Here is a 17,869-nt window from a genome sequence, read left to right on the forward strand (position 1 = left end):
TTTTGTTGTTTGTACTTACGTGTACCTTCTCTGCATAGCTAATATAACTGCACAATACTAAACATTGTAAATCATGACGAGTGGGCGAAGCTCTGGGTATTGTGTGGGTTGAAGTCACTGACTAGTATAAAGGGTTTGTGCTTGTTGGTGTTTTATATGTTCTGGCACAATTATGATTGAGATTATGATTGAGTCTATTGCTAAACCTGATGTTCCGATTTTACACGGTGCTGTGCCGTGCGCACGGACTGCTTCGCCCTTAAAACTCACCATCAACGATCACCGGCATCTGCTGCTCCTCGGCGCTCTTGAATCGTGGCTGTGCCTTGATAGTCACTGCCTCTGTGTTGAAGTTGTGGGCGGCATATTTCTTGATGACGGCCGCAAACAGGGCGGACGTCTTGGGCGGATTGGGCCCCGCCGACCAGTTCGGTGCCGCCACGTTTGGTGACTCAGGCGGCTGGTCGGCGGGCGTGGCGAAGAGCGCCTGTGTGTTAAGGCACACTAACATTAGCCACTCTGAATCTTCAATTAGAAGTTATGCAGGGCTGATCACTGACAAAGCGAAGTCAACAAAACAGAAAGGCGCTAGCGCAAATCATGTATAGAATAGAGGGCTACGCTCTGTGCAGTGTGCACCCTGATAATAGCGCCTCTGATCGACTTTGCACTCCTTAGGTTATGGCCACTGACACCTCGTGGTACATATTCTAAGTCATGGTCAGCTAGCTTTGGCACTGCCAGAATAGACGCTGCCCCCTACTTGTTCCTGCGACGATTGCAAAGGCTGCACTTAGCTTCATTTTCTGCTTTCTTTTTCCTTCGCGTCGCGCGAGATTTGATGTGTTTGTGAAACCCGTCTATGATCCTGTTCCACAACCCCGGAGTAGTTTAGGTTTCTTTGTGTCAGTGTTACTGAGGAGAAACATTGAACCTAATTCTTTGAAGTCAAACAAATACGCTTCGCTATATCAAGGCTAAAATACAGTGCGCTCAATGGACGCGAAGTTATGGTTGCTGAAGTACTTAATAACGGAAATATTGAAAGCTGCTAAATTGAAGTACAATTATTTCACTTTAAACAGGAGTTTACTTACTGGCTGGTCCTCCTGCCAGTGGGGCAGAGCTCCCTCGCCTGCACAGAAATTCATGTAACACAGTCGCTGAAATTGTGTGAAGAGTTCCACCAGAAAGCAACGAACTTCTGAGGACATATGCACATACGTATGAATTCAGATTAAACTATCAGCGATTTTCTGGCTCATGAACCACCAATTGAGAAATGTCATTCGGACCCCTCCGCCGCTCTGATTTGTAACTATAATAAAATGTGCATAATATTTGAAACCAAGAGTATCGAATAAACTATGGCCATTGTAGCCATTTATAGACAAAAGCCTCTTTTATACAAAGAGTGAATGGATTGCTGAGAGAGAATCATGAAGTGTATAAAGGTAGCGACAAGCCCACGCTAATGCCTCCACGGTAGAGGCGATAGTTTCCACAAAAAGACACTTCTCGTTAAAAAAAATAGATGGTGCGCTAGACTTTCAGTGGTGGGAAACCTGCGCAAATTGCGCCAATCTGCGCCAACTGGAGATTGCTGCTCCATACTGCTCCAAAAGGGTCTTTTTTGCCTAATTTGCGCCATTGCTGCGCTACCACGTGGTTTTGCAGTCGAAACTAATGTTTCGCGGACAGCGCGTTTCGTGAGCGGTAGTACGTCATGGTCGCCATCTTGTACGCTTGCGCTGCTGCATTTGCGCCCCAGCCGTTGTGACAGCCGATGCAGTCCCACTCAATATCAGTGGCAACGCTGTAACTCCAGTGTACTGCAACGCCGCAACGTCAACTTTTTGCAAGCGATGCGCACTGATGCGAACTCCGCAGTGCTCTAGCGGTCCTGGCAGTGGATGGAGACGCGTTTGGGTATACTGCCTAATAAAAGCACGCAGTATGGTTACCACAGCGCTACGCTTGCTGTGCCATACGCATGCGTTGATCGTAATAGCGCCAACGCAGCGTGGTTTCCAGATGCACGGCTCGCAACGCTCAACTCCGCAACATCGAGATGCTTTCGTTTCTACAAAGCGGTGTGCGCTTGAACGCGATCCCGCACAACGAGCAGCAGCGATCGATGGCTAAAAGCGTGCAGTAGGCTTAAAGTAGCGCTACGCGACACGCGTGCCCCAGAATGTAGCTGAAGATACTTCTTGCACGGCCACTACATAAAACTTTTATGCAGCGGCCGTGCTCATTGCGATAAGGTTGTCAGCGAGTCACACTGGCGCGGTCGTCGGTGCCCACCACCTCGCATTCGTCCTTTCACTATGCTTAACCGCAGTGCATCGCCGCAATCGCGCGGAAGTAAAAATCATTTATCGACCGATTTCCGCACTTCTCGAAAAGACAGAAAAAATTGTGGCACCAGCAAGTTCAGCGGTGCAGTAAACTTTTATGGCGGAAAGGTATACGTGGTACCATAAGCGTGCGCAGGGTTCCTCATTAGGGAGGGGAGAGAGGTTTCATGGCAGCGCCCCCCCCCCCCTTCAGCTCTTTGGTCGAGTCCAAAAGAGATGTTCCACAATGGATGAAAAATGAAAATGAAGCGATGACGTGTCTCTCACAATGGCCTGCCTTTGGTCCCTGGCTTTCTGGGAGTAAAGATGGGAGGTAAACAGTTCTTGGAACGTAACATACACACACATATTCATGATGAATTCATGATTCATCATTAATTTGTAATTCATGATGGTCCTGCATTCTGATTCATGATCGTCCTACGTTTTTTCACGCTATTTTCATTCATGATTAAAGCTAGGTTTTCATCTCCTGATTATTTAATGAAAAGCCCGTGCCTGCTCCAAACGTAGGGGTAGCTGCTCCAAAAGCAGATTTTGCCTGCTCCAATTTCTGCTCCAAAATGCTGGAAGGCATTCCCACCACTGGACTTTCTTTGCCTGGTCAGTCTGCAACGCTGCGATAATATCCTAACCTTCTAAACCTGATAAATATTTTTACCGGAATCTTAGACGTACACTGAGCCACAACAATTGTATCTGCTCACATTGCTGGTTTTTACGTCATCGAAACTGCTGCCCAAGCCTTGAAGTGTCCTGAAAGCGTTGGCCGTGATAGGGATGAACTTCCGGCCCACGGAGTCTGAAGAAACTGGGAGCAGCGAACGCTTGAACCGAATGGTGTGGTGCAGCATCTATGGATCCGAGTGTGTTTTCCCCATTGCATTTGCTCTATTTCACATAATCTTCTGCATAATGTAGACGACGTTACTGAGCTCCTGCGTAAATTCAGTCCAAAAGACTGTGTGTCCAAGAAACACATCTTAAACCCACACACACAAACTTACTCAGAAAATATGCCATCGCAGGGACCGTGATAACACAGTCACTTTGTCTGGTGGGTGGTGATCATAGTTGATAGTAGCATTAGCTGCAGGCAACTCCCTTTGAGAACGCATCTAGAAGTTTGTCGCTTTTCAAGCGGTCCTTTTTAACAAGCTAATCACTGTCATTTCATTATGCATCCCTCAGGCTATGAACTTACTAGAAATGAATTCCAGAACCTAATTGATGAGCTTCGTGAACCTTATTTACTAGTTGGAGATTTCAGTGCACATGGCACACTTTGGGGAGGTTCTCGTTGTGATGCGAGAGGACGACTGACAGAAAATTTTCTATTCTCTACTGGTGCATGTGTCCTGAACAAAAACGAACACACATACTCCAATGCCACGCACCAAACATACTCATCTATCGACTTATAAGCATGACATCCAGTACTCTAGTTCCGTATCTTCAGTGGCGGGTTATTAAGAACCCATACGGAAGTGATCACTACCATATAGCAATAAGTTTAACAAAACAAGACAATGGTTCCCTAAACAAATTAAATAGCTGGGAAAGACAACCACTACACTAGTAAATACCGAAGGCAATAGCATGGAAGACAAAGCAGACTTTCTGGGTGAACGCTTTGAACATATTTCTAGTGCATCCCATTATAATCCGACCTTCCTGAAGTTCAAGGAACACGCAGAGCGGCAACGCCTTGGACAAAAGTGTACAAAAGGTCAACCTTACAACCGTCCACTTAATGTAGCCGAACTCAAGGCCGCTGTGTGTTCCTGCAACAACTCAGCACCACTGGCGATCTTATGTATAAGATGATCAAAAACTTGCACCCCGAAGCACTAAATGCACTTCTGTCTCTTTACAACACCATGTAGGCAGCTGGATACATTCCAATATCCTGGAAAGAAGCCATTATAATTCCAATACATAAGCAAGGGAAAGATCCGGCCATGGCCAGTAGCTATAGGCCGATAGCATTGACAAGCTGCTTGTGTAAACTCTGAAAAAATTATAAACCGGCGATTAATTCATTTTCTCGAAAGCAACGATCTACTAGACCCACTTCAGTGTGGCTTCAGGGAGGGTCTGTCAACACTAGACCACCTTTCTATGCAGGCAACATCCTATGCAAGCATAATTAATATCGGTGCAACGTTGGTGCTGGCAATCTAGTTTTATAACAAAGTTATAGACACTACATACGTACTCATATGGTACAGGCATCATGTCAGGTTAACATCTGTGGTTCCAGTGTTGGCTCTGCTTTTATAGCAGTGTAATAGACGCAGCGAGCGATGGAAAGGAAAATGATAGGTGTAACCTTAAGAGACAGGGAGAGAGCAGAGTGGGTCAGGGGACAAACGGGGGTTAAGGACATCATAGTTGAAATCAAGAAGAAGAAATGGATTTGGGCCGGGCACGTAGCACGTCGGCAGGATAACCGGTGGTCATTAAGGGTAACTGACTGGATTCCAAGAGATGGCGAACACGTGAGGGGGAGACAGAAAATTAGGTGGGTAGATGAGATTAAGAAGTTTGTAGGTATAACGTGGCAGCAGAAAGCACAGGACCGGGTTGATTGGCGGAACATGGGAGAGGCCTTTGCCCTGCAGTGGGCGTAGACAGGCTGATGATGATGATGATGAATAGACATTACATATGTATTGATTGTGGCCATCGACCATCTTATGCGTTATGCGGAAACTTCACCTTTGCCCAGCTCCTCTGCGCGTGATGTTGCCTCGTTTCTTCTGCGCCACATCATACTTCGCCATGGAGCCCCAAGAGAATTACTCAGCAATAGAGGCCGTGTATTTCTCTCCGACGTCATAGTAGCTCTCCTCAAAGAATGTCATATCATTCGCAACACAACAACTGCGTATTACCCGCAGACTAATGGGATGACTTAGCGCTTCAATTGCACTCTTGGTGACATGATGACCATGTATGTCGCATCTGACCATAGCAATCGGGACCATGTTCTCCCATTTGTCACATATGCTTACAATACCGCCACACAGGCCACCACAGGATTTTCCCCCTTCTTCCTACTTTATGGGCACGAACCATCCTCCACCATGGATACCATTCTTCCGTATCGCCATGATGCCTCGGAATCTACTACCCTGTCCCAGGCTGCTGCACACGCAGAAAGGTGTCGAAAGCTCTCTCGCATGTTGACATCAGAGGACCAGGAGCGCCAGAAGCACAACCAGCAATGCCGGAAGCATTTGGAAGGCGTCGTCCTCTATGCCTTTCATGATGTTCCTTATCTTCTTGTCTTCGGTCATGGACGGGTTAATGCGCCGGCAAATGTCAACTACATCTTCAATGTAGCTCGTGAAGTTTTCACCTTTTTGTTGAGCATGACTGTGCAGCTGTTGCTCGGCCCAAAGCTTGTGGACGGGAGGGTGACCAAATACTTCTTGAAGTCTAGCTTTGAATGCTGTCCAAGTAGGAAACTCTGATTCATGGTTGTGGAACCAAACGTTGGCGACTCCGGAGAGGTACAGTAGAAGCTGACGAAGCTGTGTTTATCTGCGTCATTCCATTTATTAGAGACGCTCACTTTGTTATACAGTGACAACCAGTTGTCCACGTCCTGATCTTCAGCTCCATTGAAGATGGGAGGATCTCGTTGGCAAGGCGTACCTGAACAGACGACTGCAGGTGACGCCGGGGGAACATTGCTCTGCCCAGCATCGTCAGGCATGGTTGGCATGGGAGGGATCGTCTGGTTTCGGAGTTCCAGTCTGGAAGTACCCAGCACCTCCACCAAATGTCACAAGGCGTTCTGGGTGACCAAGTCCTCAGACGGTAGAGCCGAGCAGCGAGAGATGACACCCGGGACAACACTGAAACATAGCTTTTATGAATAAAACTCGTCGTCTTCTCCTTCCAAGCTATATCCCCACTACCCATTATTTCCAGTACAGTATTCCTATATGGTTCAGCAATCTATATTGAAGCGTTGCTCGACCCTGGACGAATACGCTAATGAAAGTTGTGTATGATGTTCACATCATTGCACCGTAAAGTGCACATTGCTGCGATAATACTGACGTGTGTGCTGTAACCTGAGTGCTGACGTTACATCACATCAGAAGTTACCCTTTGAACGCCAGTGTTGTTGACGTACCTGGTAATACCGCGATGTGTACACAACTACTGCACTTGGTGGGAATGGCAAGCACCGACCAATCGTTGAAACAAACACACAAATTGACGTTTCGGCCCCGCTACGGGGGCCTTGTTCAGAAGGGAAGAAAGTTTTAAGGGCATGGGTTATATGGGCTCGATGATGTGACGTAAGCATCGAGTGTATATCGGGGGCAGATTGCCTGAGTTGCGGTTGAGCGTGTTTTCGGTCGTCTGAATGTGAAGGGATTCAAGATGAAGCCTAGCTGTTTTGTTCTTTTCTTTTCCTATTATCTTCACGCTATCCCAGTCGATGTCATGGCTCGTGAACACTGCGTGCTCAGCTAGCGCGTTAGTTGCCACGTGCTTGGTTTTCACGTCATAGCTGTGCTGTTTAATTCTTTTTCCAAAGTCGCCTGTTTCACCGATGTAGACTTGATTACAATCGGCGCAAGGAATTCTTTACACGACGCCCGGGAACTTCTCCTTATCGAGTTTGTCTTTCACCGTCCCCACAGCTTGTCTGAGCTTGCGCGTAGGCACGTGAGCGACGTCGACTTCATACCCCCGAAGGATTCGGGACAAACTTTCGCTTATGCTGGGGACGTACGGCACAGGAATTCTTTTTTCTCTTCCCCTTGTCATTGTGTTGTTGAGAGTCATTTGGCGTATGATGAGCTAGGCTCTTTTTGACAGCTTAAATGAGCGAACTGGGGTAGCCCGAAGATGAGAGGTCACGGCGTATCGTGGCTAGCTCGGCCGCTTGGTTCTCCGGAGTTGTGGAAAGTTTCTCCGCCCTACGTACAAGTGAAGCAACCACCGACTTCTTCTGGCACATCGGGTGCACAGAGCTGAAACTTAGGTACTTGCCAGTGTGAGTTTCCTTCCTGAAGACACTGAACGACAATCTACTGCCATTGCGTTTCACGAGCACGTCCAAAAATGGCAGACGACTATTAACTTCTTCCTCTGTCGTGAACTGTATGGCTGGATCCATGCTATTAAGGTGCAGAAGAAAAGCGCTGAAAGCAGACTTCTTAACCACTGAGAAACAGTCGTCCACGTAGCATAGGAATACCCTTGGACGTGGGTTGAAACTAGACAGGGCACGGGACTCCAGTGACTCCATTGCCGAGTTCGCTGCGGTGACTGAGATCGAGGCTCCCATTGCAGTTCCATGGACTTGTTTGAAGAACTTTTTCTGGAACATGAGGTATGTGTTGCTCAGACAAAACTCTAGAAGTCTGCTGAGATCTGGAGCCTCGAGCGGTGTCCTTTCTGGAAGACTTGGGTCCGATTCGAGAGCGTCAGTGCAGACCTTGACGGCGAAGTCAATGGGCACGCTTGTGTAAAGTGACTTCACATCGAAGGACACCATGATCTCGTCGTCATGTAGGACCGTGTTGCGAACTTTTTCAATAAAGTCGTACGAGTTTCGTACGTGCGTTCCAGTTTTGCCGACCAAAGGGGAGATAATCCTGTGAAGGTAATTCGATAACTTGTGGAGAGGCAAGCGGGTGAAGTCAACAATTGGGCGCATAGGGACGCCCTCCTTGTGTATCTTGGGTAATCCGTACAGAGCGGGAGCGGAGCCATTGTTACACAGAAGAGAAAAATACAGCGACTTTTGCTGAGGAGGCACAAGCCGAAATCCGTCAGCCAGTAGCTTCTGCAAGTCCCTTTGCACTTTTGCAGTGGGATCACGATTCAAGGGAACGTACGTTCGATCGTCCTCGAGCATGAGTCGCATCTTGTTTTCGTAGTCTTGTGTGTCCAACACGACAGTGGCGTTTCCCTTATCGGTGGGGAGTATAACGATATCCTTATTGTCACGCAGTCTTTTTAGTGCCTTGTGTTCCTCGGGCGACAAAGGATCAAACTCTTGATTCCGGCGTAGCTTCGAAAGCACACCGACGACACGGGTACGTGCTTCATTGCGGCGAGATGGATCCACACACATGACCGCACCTTCCACAGCGCACACTACCTTTTTCACATCAGGCTCTGGAGCCTGATAAATAAACAAATAAATAAATACCGTATAAACGCGTGTAAGGGCCGCACTTTTTTTTTCAAGAAATGAGGGCCAATTTTCAGGGTGCGGCCCATACACGCGACATTTTTTTTTTTTTTTTAAGTAAAAACGCACCAGTTGGCGAACGAAGAGCGTTTATTGCAGTATACGACATTTCTTGCGACATACGTGCTCAATCGTCGTCACTCGGCGAGTCCTCAGACTTGGAGTCCGAGATGAGATGGTGTGCTGCGAAGCGCCGTCGCCCCACATGCAGTCATCTTCCGTGCCATCCAAGCTGTTAGATATCCCGGCGACTTTAAAACTTCGGGACACAATGTCCGTCGACACCGAGCTCCACGCAGATGGGATCCACTCAAGTACAGTCGCCAAGGCTAGTCCCTTCACACGCAGCATGTCCGTTGTGAGTGCAAGACCATCATTCCGCATTTCAGTCACATAGCGGAGCAAGTCTTCTTCCAAATCGGGAAACTTGCACTGCTCTCCTCGGAAAGCGCGCTTAGTGCTGTTGGTGTTTCGCAAGGCTTCTTTTTGAGCACACCAACGTCGAACACACTTCTCGTCAACGTCGTCAACGTCGAATTTTCTGCCGGCGGCACGTTTCCCATGCTCGAGAGCATACTCGATCACCTTCAACTTATAGCCGTGTAGCTATTCAGGTACTTGCCCATCTTGCCAAAACGTGAACGCCGAGTAGAAAACAAGCTAGCACGAAGGTCATCGAACAGTGCAGAAAACTACAGCAAACGGCTGGCTGAGCTGCAAAAACCGAACAACGCGAACATTAACTCTATGACGCGAACGCCATGCCAAAGTTGGTGATGCTAATGCCGATATGAATGGCGCCAATAGCGCGTTTGTATAGAGATGTGAGAAGCTAAAGATAAAATCCTGCTTTAACCTTTAGTTGGCGGGTCTATGAATACTAATAAAAAGTTAAAATTTTTAGCCCAATTCACGAACATCTTAACACGAATAAAATCCAAAAATATATATCTATATACTCCGGTGACGATGATGTTGCCATCTATCGACTACGCCTAGAAGCTTACGCGCGCGCGCGTTTTGAATATGTATTGGTTGAGGAAAGTGTGGGTGCGGCTCTTACGCGGATTTTTTTTTTTTTTTTTTAGAATATGCACTTCAAAAAAACGGGGTGCGGCCCTTACACGGGTGTGGCCCTTACACGCGTTTATACGGTAAACAAATAAAGTTGAAGAGCTATTACCCTATCGGGGAAATTGGTGCAAGCGAAGCTTGGCTCTGGCAAGCCCAACATTCTGCTTTTGTTTATTTATTTATCATTTTTAGGTAGTGGCCCTCCCTAGAACGTTATTTTTGGGCTGAATCGGCATGGCGTCTTGCATAATCTTTCCAGCACTCGTCAGCCTCTAGAACGACCCAACGAAACATCCATGCAACGAAAGGACCATCATGCGATCAATTAAACACGGGTCATTATTTCAAGTTTGCAAGGCGCAACACATTACTGCATAATTAAATGAACTTCTGTATGTTGCTGCAGCAGCTTCTCTGCGATTTACATCTGTCTAGGGTTTCCGCATGCTACTCCTGAACCGGCTGAGCGAATCCGAAGTGTCAGTTTTTTTATTTAAGCTCTTTGGCGAATGTGCCCTCTGGCATAAATTAAAGAAAAAAAAAAGATACAACTCGGTTACCTAGCCAAAAGTGGTCTATGCGATTCGTGGATGCATTTGGAATTGGCGCCCACGGACACTGTTAGTGAGGTTCGAATATTTAAGGATTACGCTAGAGAGTATAATCAGCATTTAGTAAAATAAGGTTTACATTGATTAGACGTTGTGCGCGTCGCTCACACCAGCAAACGATAAGCTTCTCTCAACCTTCGTTGACACTAACTAAAGGTGTTTGATTTTAGAAATGCTGGTTATTTTTGTGTGTTGGCTCACAGGTGACCATACCGTAGATATGCATAGTTGTGAGCAATACGAGATGGAACACTGAAATTACCTTTTAAGGTCCATAACCATTAAACACAGTTGGCAAGTGCAAGAGCGTTCATGAAACGGAAAAGTATCTCTTTTTGCCACTCCATACATCACATTCATATCAGTACATTACAAGTAATCGTTGAATAAGCGTGAATTCCACCTCATATCGTTCACAATACTACGTCATGACAGCATTGCCCCGCGGGCACGCGGAGAAGTATGGGAAAAGTGTGTACGTCGTGCGTACCGGCTGTTCACTCGCCCGCTGCTCATTGGCGCCGTAGGAGCACAAAACGAACACATCGCCGCGTAAATAGGACACATATCCGAACGGATCTTCATGTATCTGTATGCACGAAACAAGGAATAACGCAGTCAGTGTAGGTATCACCGACAGATTGTATACCATGTTGTGAGGTGGGTTTGAACGGTGCAAGGGCCACATTTGGCCAAAGTGTGCCATGACAAATAATGGGGTGTTAAGAGTGACCAATGATTTACTACCAGGGGATGTAATGGGGCTGTAAAGTGGCCTAAACACACAGTATATAGAAGCGTAAAAGATATACATGGTATAAAACAATGACAGTGATATCTGAAGCGGTCTGTGAGTGTTGAAATAGGCGTGAAATGCTATTAAAATATTATTATTGGAAAGAGTACGAATGCCTCCTCAAAGCTTTTGACTCCAAAAGGCGGGAGGCAAGTGCTTTCGAATACAAAAACCGCAGCACCGGCCTCTATTCAGAGGCCGTGCTACAGATCGCCTGGGAACAAAACATGGTCTTTTAAAAATGCAAAAAGTGTTGCGTGTTTAAAAAGTGGTTCCCTGCCTAAGAACACTGAGGGATGCAATGGAAGCTGCTGCCGGTAGGGTAATAGGAAATACTGTTTCCTACTGTGTTTGAGTTCTGAGCATTGTAACAGGATGTGAAGAACTGTAAGTGCCTCACCACATCTATCACAGCTGGGTGTGTCAGCGCCTGACAAGAGGTGTGCGTGTGTGCTGTATATGTGCCCTATTCGAAGTCGACAGAGCGTGACATCCGTACGACGTATGCTTGATGTGAGTGGCCAATTACCGACCTGTGGCTTGATCACGTGCAACTTATTTTGTACTTGTTGGTCCCATGAGCCCTGAGATTTTTTTCCTTAACAGGGGCTTTAAGTCCATTACAGGGACAGCTATGGATGATGCGGCAGCATTTGAATGGGCTGATGTGGCAAGCTCATTAGCCAGTATGTTGCCCTCGATATCACAATGCCCAGGCACCCAGCATATTACAATGCTGTTTGATTAAGTATATGGTGTCGCGAAGAGACGAAGAAGGAAATGAGATCTGGCCATCTGGCTATATCGAAGGATTGAAACAACTGAACATGCTGGCGCCCGTGGCAGTTGCTTTTGCCCCAGGCCCCTTCGTTTTTTTAATTTCGTAACACTCCTGCGGCCGACAAACTTATGTGCTGCCTGCTTCAAAGAGGTAAACTTTCTGGACGAGACGCCTACTTATCGAGCCTGACAGCATGCTCGCAGGCAGCATGCTCACGGGATGTCGTCGCGACCGGGAAGCAGCTTGGTTACTCACCAGTTGCTCATGCCCCACGCACATTCATTTTCTTTATCTCGTAACACGTGGTGCACAGGAGTGAGTACCGCGAGACAATGATGGGATTTTTGTATGTTTTGAGGGTTTTTAAAGCTTTCAACATGCTTAAGAAATCTGTATACAGTGAAACCTCGGTGATACGATCACCGCTCATATGAATTTCGGGGTGATACGATTTTTTCGTTGGTCCCGGCCAAGGCTCATTGGCCTGCAATGTAATGGAGTATGGTTGTTGCGAACCGATTTTCACCCAACGACGTTTGATACGAACGTACGCTACCGCCCAGGTACGAAGAGGTCGTGTCCGCGACAGCGCGGACATGCTGCTAACGTGTTGAACGTAGTCACAATGTGATAACGTGAAACAACTCAAGTAGCCACCCTAACGCAAGAGCTAACTGCTAATTTCCGTGAAAAGCTGAAAACATCCCAGAAAACACAGTGGCGGTGAGGTTCCTTTTTCCTTTTTAATAGGTAACACAAAAAAGGTAACAATATAACAAAAAGGTAACAATATTTACAACCTGTGTATCCTCTTATACCATGTTAAGAGAAGAGGGCAGAGGACAAAAAGGAAGGGAAAGAGGAATGTAAGAAGAAAGAGGAAAAGAAAATAGGATGTCAGGAGGGTCAGTAACAACGGCTTTGCTTAAATGGCACATGGTGTTAGTTTAGGAAGCCGTGCCATATTGACAACAATACAGACAATACAGGCTCCACACCACTACCCCCCAAATATGGACAGTGTAATGACCTCCGCGCATACAGTCTTGCCCCATCGGTGCAAGGCCACGGCTGGCTTTTTTTTAACATCCATCTTCGCTGTTTACCGTGTTAAACCGGATGAAAGAGGAGTTGGTGGGGTAGGGCTTTCGGAGCATGCTTTATGTGTCAGTGTGGGTGCAAGATGTGAAGGAGCCGGTAATATTGCCCGCCATGAATATTCATTATCTGCATTGGGTCTTTTAGGGAGAGTAGACCATGAAAGCAACAGTGGCAGCTTAAGCTGCTAAGGTGCTGAACTCAAGGATGCGGGTTCTATTTTCTACATTAGCCGTCGAATTACGGCGTAGGCACAGTGCACTAAAAGCGCCCTTCTAATTAGATGATCGTCAAAGGTGATAAAAAATAATTCCGAAACCACCACTGTGTGGCATGCCTCGTAATCAAATCGTGGTTTCTGCACTTAAAACACTGTATCTTGAATATCCTTTAGACCACGAAATGGAAACCCTAGCTCATTAGCATTTATTTTAGAAAATCTGAATGCGCATGTCACAGTGAGAAGCGGCTACTCACCCTGGAGTGACGCGACGGTCATCAGCTCCAGGGCATAGCTGGAGAGACCCCCGCTGGCAGTGCCCTTGATGGTGCTCTTCTTCGCCCAGAACTTCACCGCGTTGCACAATGCGCCGACCTTTTCGGACGTTCTGTAGTACAGTCGGAAAAGTCTGGTGGCGTTCACAGCTCCGACCGCGACATCTACGTCCAGGTTGTCTAAGCAGAACTTCAGAACCTTTATGGGTGCTCCACAGATCAAACTAAAGGAGTTGATGTGGCCTGCAGAGTAAATAAAACGATAAAGCTTAGGCTGAGGGCGGTAGCATGTAATGACGTAATCGCGCACAATAGGCACACACACATACCGGGCAGATAATGGATTTAACCACGACACGTCAGTAAATATGCCGTAAAAAATCAACGTGCGTCGTACTCTCTCTTGTTCCTTATCTCTCTCTCTCTATATATATATATATATATATATGTAAGGTCATTCCACGCCAACTGACCCAATCGGGGCGCTTGACAAAAATCAATTCATCTAAAAACTGAGAAAATTACGCACATATAGACACTAGTTCTACAGTATTTTCCCAAAATAATTTGAGCGGCCAAATTTTTTTGGGCACGTGAGCGCCATTTAAACTAAACGAAATGTTGGAAAACCAGGTCCGAAAAAAAAATCGCTATGAATCTGTGACTGGGAACCAGCGTGCTGACGCCAACGCCCGAGCATACGCCAACCGGGGGGCGCACAACGACGGGGAACCAAACACAGTCACTAGACGCTATGGGGCAATTCTAGAACATCAAAGAGCCCTGAGGAAGATTTACCCTCCTCCCCACAAAGACCTCAGTAAAGAGCAGTCGGTTGCCTGGAGACAGCTGCAGACTAATACATACCCAAATCTCAGTCTACTTAACAAAATCTATCCGACTACATACGACAACAAATGCCCGCTATGCGGGGAACATGCAACACTTTATCATGTTACATGGGCCTGCCAACACTCAAAGGATGTGCCAATAAACAACACACCAACACCGGAGCAGTGGGAGGCTGCGCTGTCCTGCTCGAAGCCTGACGATCAGCTCAAGCTGATCGACAGAGCGCGCAAGATGGCAAAGGCCACAGGGGCCCTGGACTGAGGGCTCCACCTTCGCCGGGAGAATTTCTTTGCACCAATAAAGTTTTAGGGGCGAAGCTCCTTAAGGCGGCACCCGTTCGTCCCTCGTAGTCGTCGTGGTCGTAGTAGTGAGTAACAAGTCTTACGCTTTGACCTCCAAGGTGGTGCCGGTGGGAGATTTCTCCTGTGCGTTGTTGAACAATAAAAAATTCGCAGCGTGCGCGTTAACTAAAAGTCGAATTCTTCTGTCTCTCATTCCCCATTAGCAGCCATTGGCATGTTCCAGTAGGAAACGTTAGTAGAAGTAGAAGTGTAAGTGTTAGCTAAAAGCCGACTTCTTCTGTCTCTCATTGCCATTAGCAGCCATTGTTTACCTCCAAGGTAGTGCCTGGTGAGATTTCTCCTGTGCGTGATTAAACAATAAAAATTTTGTTCAAAACGCCGTTGATTGATGAAATAAACCAACGAAAGACGCCAGATGTTTTGTAAAAGCAGAACGAAAGAACGCCAGATGTTTTTCTTAAGGGGGGACACGGGTCCTGAGACGCGAAAAATCATCAAAAAGTCGGTTTTTGAAAAGTAGCATTTTTGAAATCTTCATCCATTATTCTCCTTATCTGCCAAATTTCCTATCTCGAAAGACCATATTTCAGCCGTAATATCAATTTAAAACATGCAGGGCAGCCGAGTTTTCACCTGTGTCAACGCTAAAATGACTCATGTTCAATGACGCCGCGCTCGCATTCCGCTGCCCCGAGGGCGGCCATCTTAGTCGCGTTGGAAAGAGGAAGTTTTCGGCTTCAAATATCGCGCGCTGCCGCTTCGTTAGGCTTGCTGGTTCAATAGAAAAACGGCGCCAAAAATAGATGAAACGCGCGTTCTGATTCGCTGTCACAAGCACGTGACGAGATAACGCCATGTGATTGGCTGTTTTCACGCTGAGCGGTCTGCTAGCCGCAGTAGAGACGCAGAGCGAGGCGCCATGTTGGATACGGTTACTTTGTGAGAACGCGCAACGATGCCTCCTCCGCTCCGAAAGTTCGCGTCCAAGCACAAATATGGAAAGAAGAGGAAGAAGTCAATGCTCGACAACTTCAAAAAACGCCCCGCCGCGTCGCAAGTCGTCGAGGATGAGCCACCAACAGCGTCAAGCGACGGCACTGATGGAGCGGACGACTACGAGCGAGGGTTAGGCCTAGGCGGAGAACCAACGAGTGGGTGCGACCAAAACGCCAGCCGCATCCGTCATGACACAGTTATGCGGACGCCTTCAGATTTGGAGCTAATGAAGAAACGAGCCGACGAGCAACTACAAGAGCTCGCGTCAACCGCAGCAGTGACTCGTAAGTCGAACATCCTGCCCGCTAGCGATGTCGTCAACGGCCCGCTTGACGATACGGTTTTCACCGTCTTGTGCCTGGATTCGGTGAACGCGCTTCTTCTGGAGCACATGAAGTGTAAGACTTGCGGTGGCAGCGGGAAAATAAGCCGGCAGAAGCGAGAGTACGGCCTTGCAGTAGGTCTGGTGCTCACATGCTCGAACTGCGGTGACAAAGCGTCTGCATGGAGCTCACCGCGTGTGGTTGGGACTGGGAAGCAGAATCCGTTTGCAATAAACGTTCTGGCTACGCGAGCGATGCAAAGCACCGGCAATCGACAAGCGGCGTTCAATGATATTTTTGCAGCTATGAATATCTCGCACCGCGCGCTGCATACTAAAACGTGGCAGACATACCTCAAAACGAAGTTGACACCTGCCGCGACTCGGGCAGCTGAGACGCTCGCTACTGAGTGCGCGAATTCGGTCCGGCAGCTGTACAGCAAATTAAACTTCAGCAACCCGGGAAACATCGCTGTTTCCTACGACGGGTCTTGGATGACTCGCGGGCACAGTTCCCACATCGGTGTCGGCACAGTCATCGAACTTTTCACGGGACTAGTGCTGGACTACGTTGTGCTCAGCAACTTTTGTGCTGGATGTGAGCGGGGACCGAAAGTGGATGACGCATCATACGAGGAATGGAAAGCCAACCACGAGTGCCAGAAGAATACCGATAAGAAGGCAGGTGAAATGGAGGTGGAGGCTGGCCTCATTTTATTCAAGAGGTCTCTCGTAAAACACAGCCTTCGATACACCACTGTGCTGTCAGATGGTGACAGCCGTACTTTCTTGGCCCTAAAAGAGGCCAAAGTATATGGGTTCATCGAGGTTGAGAAAGAGGACTGCATCAATCACGTCCACAAAAGGATGGGGACAGCACTTCGTAATGTGCTGTCAAAGCACAAAGGGCCTGGCTTGGAGCCTCTTGGTGGACGAGGGAGGCTGACAGGAGACTTAGTAACCAAACTCAGCTCTTATTATGGCTGGGCTTTGAAGTCCCACGTTGGTGACACAGAAGCTATGGAAAAGGCTGTGATGGCAAGTTACTACCACATAACATCAAATGATGATGAGTCGAACCACAGCCTATGTCCAGACGGTCCTGACTCTTGGTGCCGGCAAAATGCCGCAAAGGCCAAGGGCCAGCCCGTGCCAAAGCACCATTATAATTTGCCTCCTCATGTAAGCAAGGCATTGCTGCCAATTTACGAACGGCTCTCTGACAAGCAGCTGCTTGAACGGTGCCAGCGAGGAAAAACGCAGAACAACAACGAGAGCTTGCACTCGCTGATATGGGCACTCGCGCCAAAGGAGCGGCACGCATCACTTTTTAGTATTGAGGCTGCTGTTGCAGAAGCAGTGATGAAGTTCAATGCTGGCTGCAAGAGAACCTCGGCAAGCATCTTGCATGAACTTTGCATGAACGCCGGCGAAAAGTGCATGCAGCGCATGGAGGAGAAAGACAAGCGCCGTGCAGCTGCATCTGAGCGCAAGCGTACATCAGCAGAAAATGTGCAGTGCGTGCTAAGAAAGCGCCACAAAGGTGCCAGTGCCCAAACTGACTATGCCCCAGGAGCCTACTAATGTTTTATGAGTGTATGTGTGTAAAATTTGTGATTCTGTGCAGTCAAATGTTACATTTGTTTGTTTTCTCGATTTTCTCAAAATGCCAATTTTGTACACCCAGCATGACATTTCCTGCAATATATCAGAAACTATTAAAGATAGAAGAATAATTCTTGTTGCAGCATGTAGCTAGATGTTTGGAGCAGACAACATAGCAAGTAGATCTTAGTTTTGTTTTGTTCTAAGTTTTGAAAATTTGTCTTAGGTGTGACCACTCCATGGCCACATTCAGAACTATGGAGTTTAGTGTACTGTAAAATAAAAAATAATGACCCAATCATAAAAGTGCTTCCTTTGTTGTGTGTCTTGTGCTTTCTTCTATTGATC

The 17,869-nt window shown here is 47.3% G+C and overlaps 1 protein-coding gene across 1 annotated transcript; it reads right to left on the minus strand.

The window, feature by feature from the left end:
* Window positions 1-7,206: 7,206 nt before the first annotated feature.
* Window positions 7,207-8,259, minus strand: LOC119397530 (uncharacterized). Its single transcript, XM_037664955.1, has one exon. The coding sequence runs from the start codon at window positions 8,257-8,259 to the stop codon at window positions 7,207-7,209; it is 1,053 nt and encodes a 350-aa protein (XP_037520883.1).
* Between the last annotated feature and the right edge of the window lie 9,610 nt (window positions 8,260-17,869).

The sequence above is a fragment of the Rhipicephalus sanguineus genome, chromosome 6 (assembly GCF_013339695.2).
Source record: "Rhipicephalus sanguineus isolate Rsan-2018 chromosome 6, BIME_Rsan_1.4, whole genome shotgun sequence".
Taxonomy (NCBI): domain Eukaryota; kingdom Metazoa; phylum Arthropoda; class Arachnida; order Ixodida; family Ixodidae; genus Rhipicephalus; species Rhipicephalus sanguineus.

Coding starts and splice junctions, on each gene's coding strand:
- LOC119397530 (XM_037664955.1), bottom strand. CDS start 8,259: ATGCGACTCATGCTCGAGGACGATCGAACGTACGTTCCCTTGAATCGT.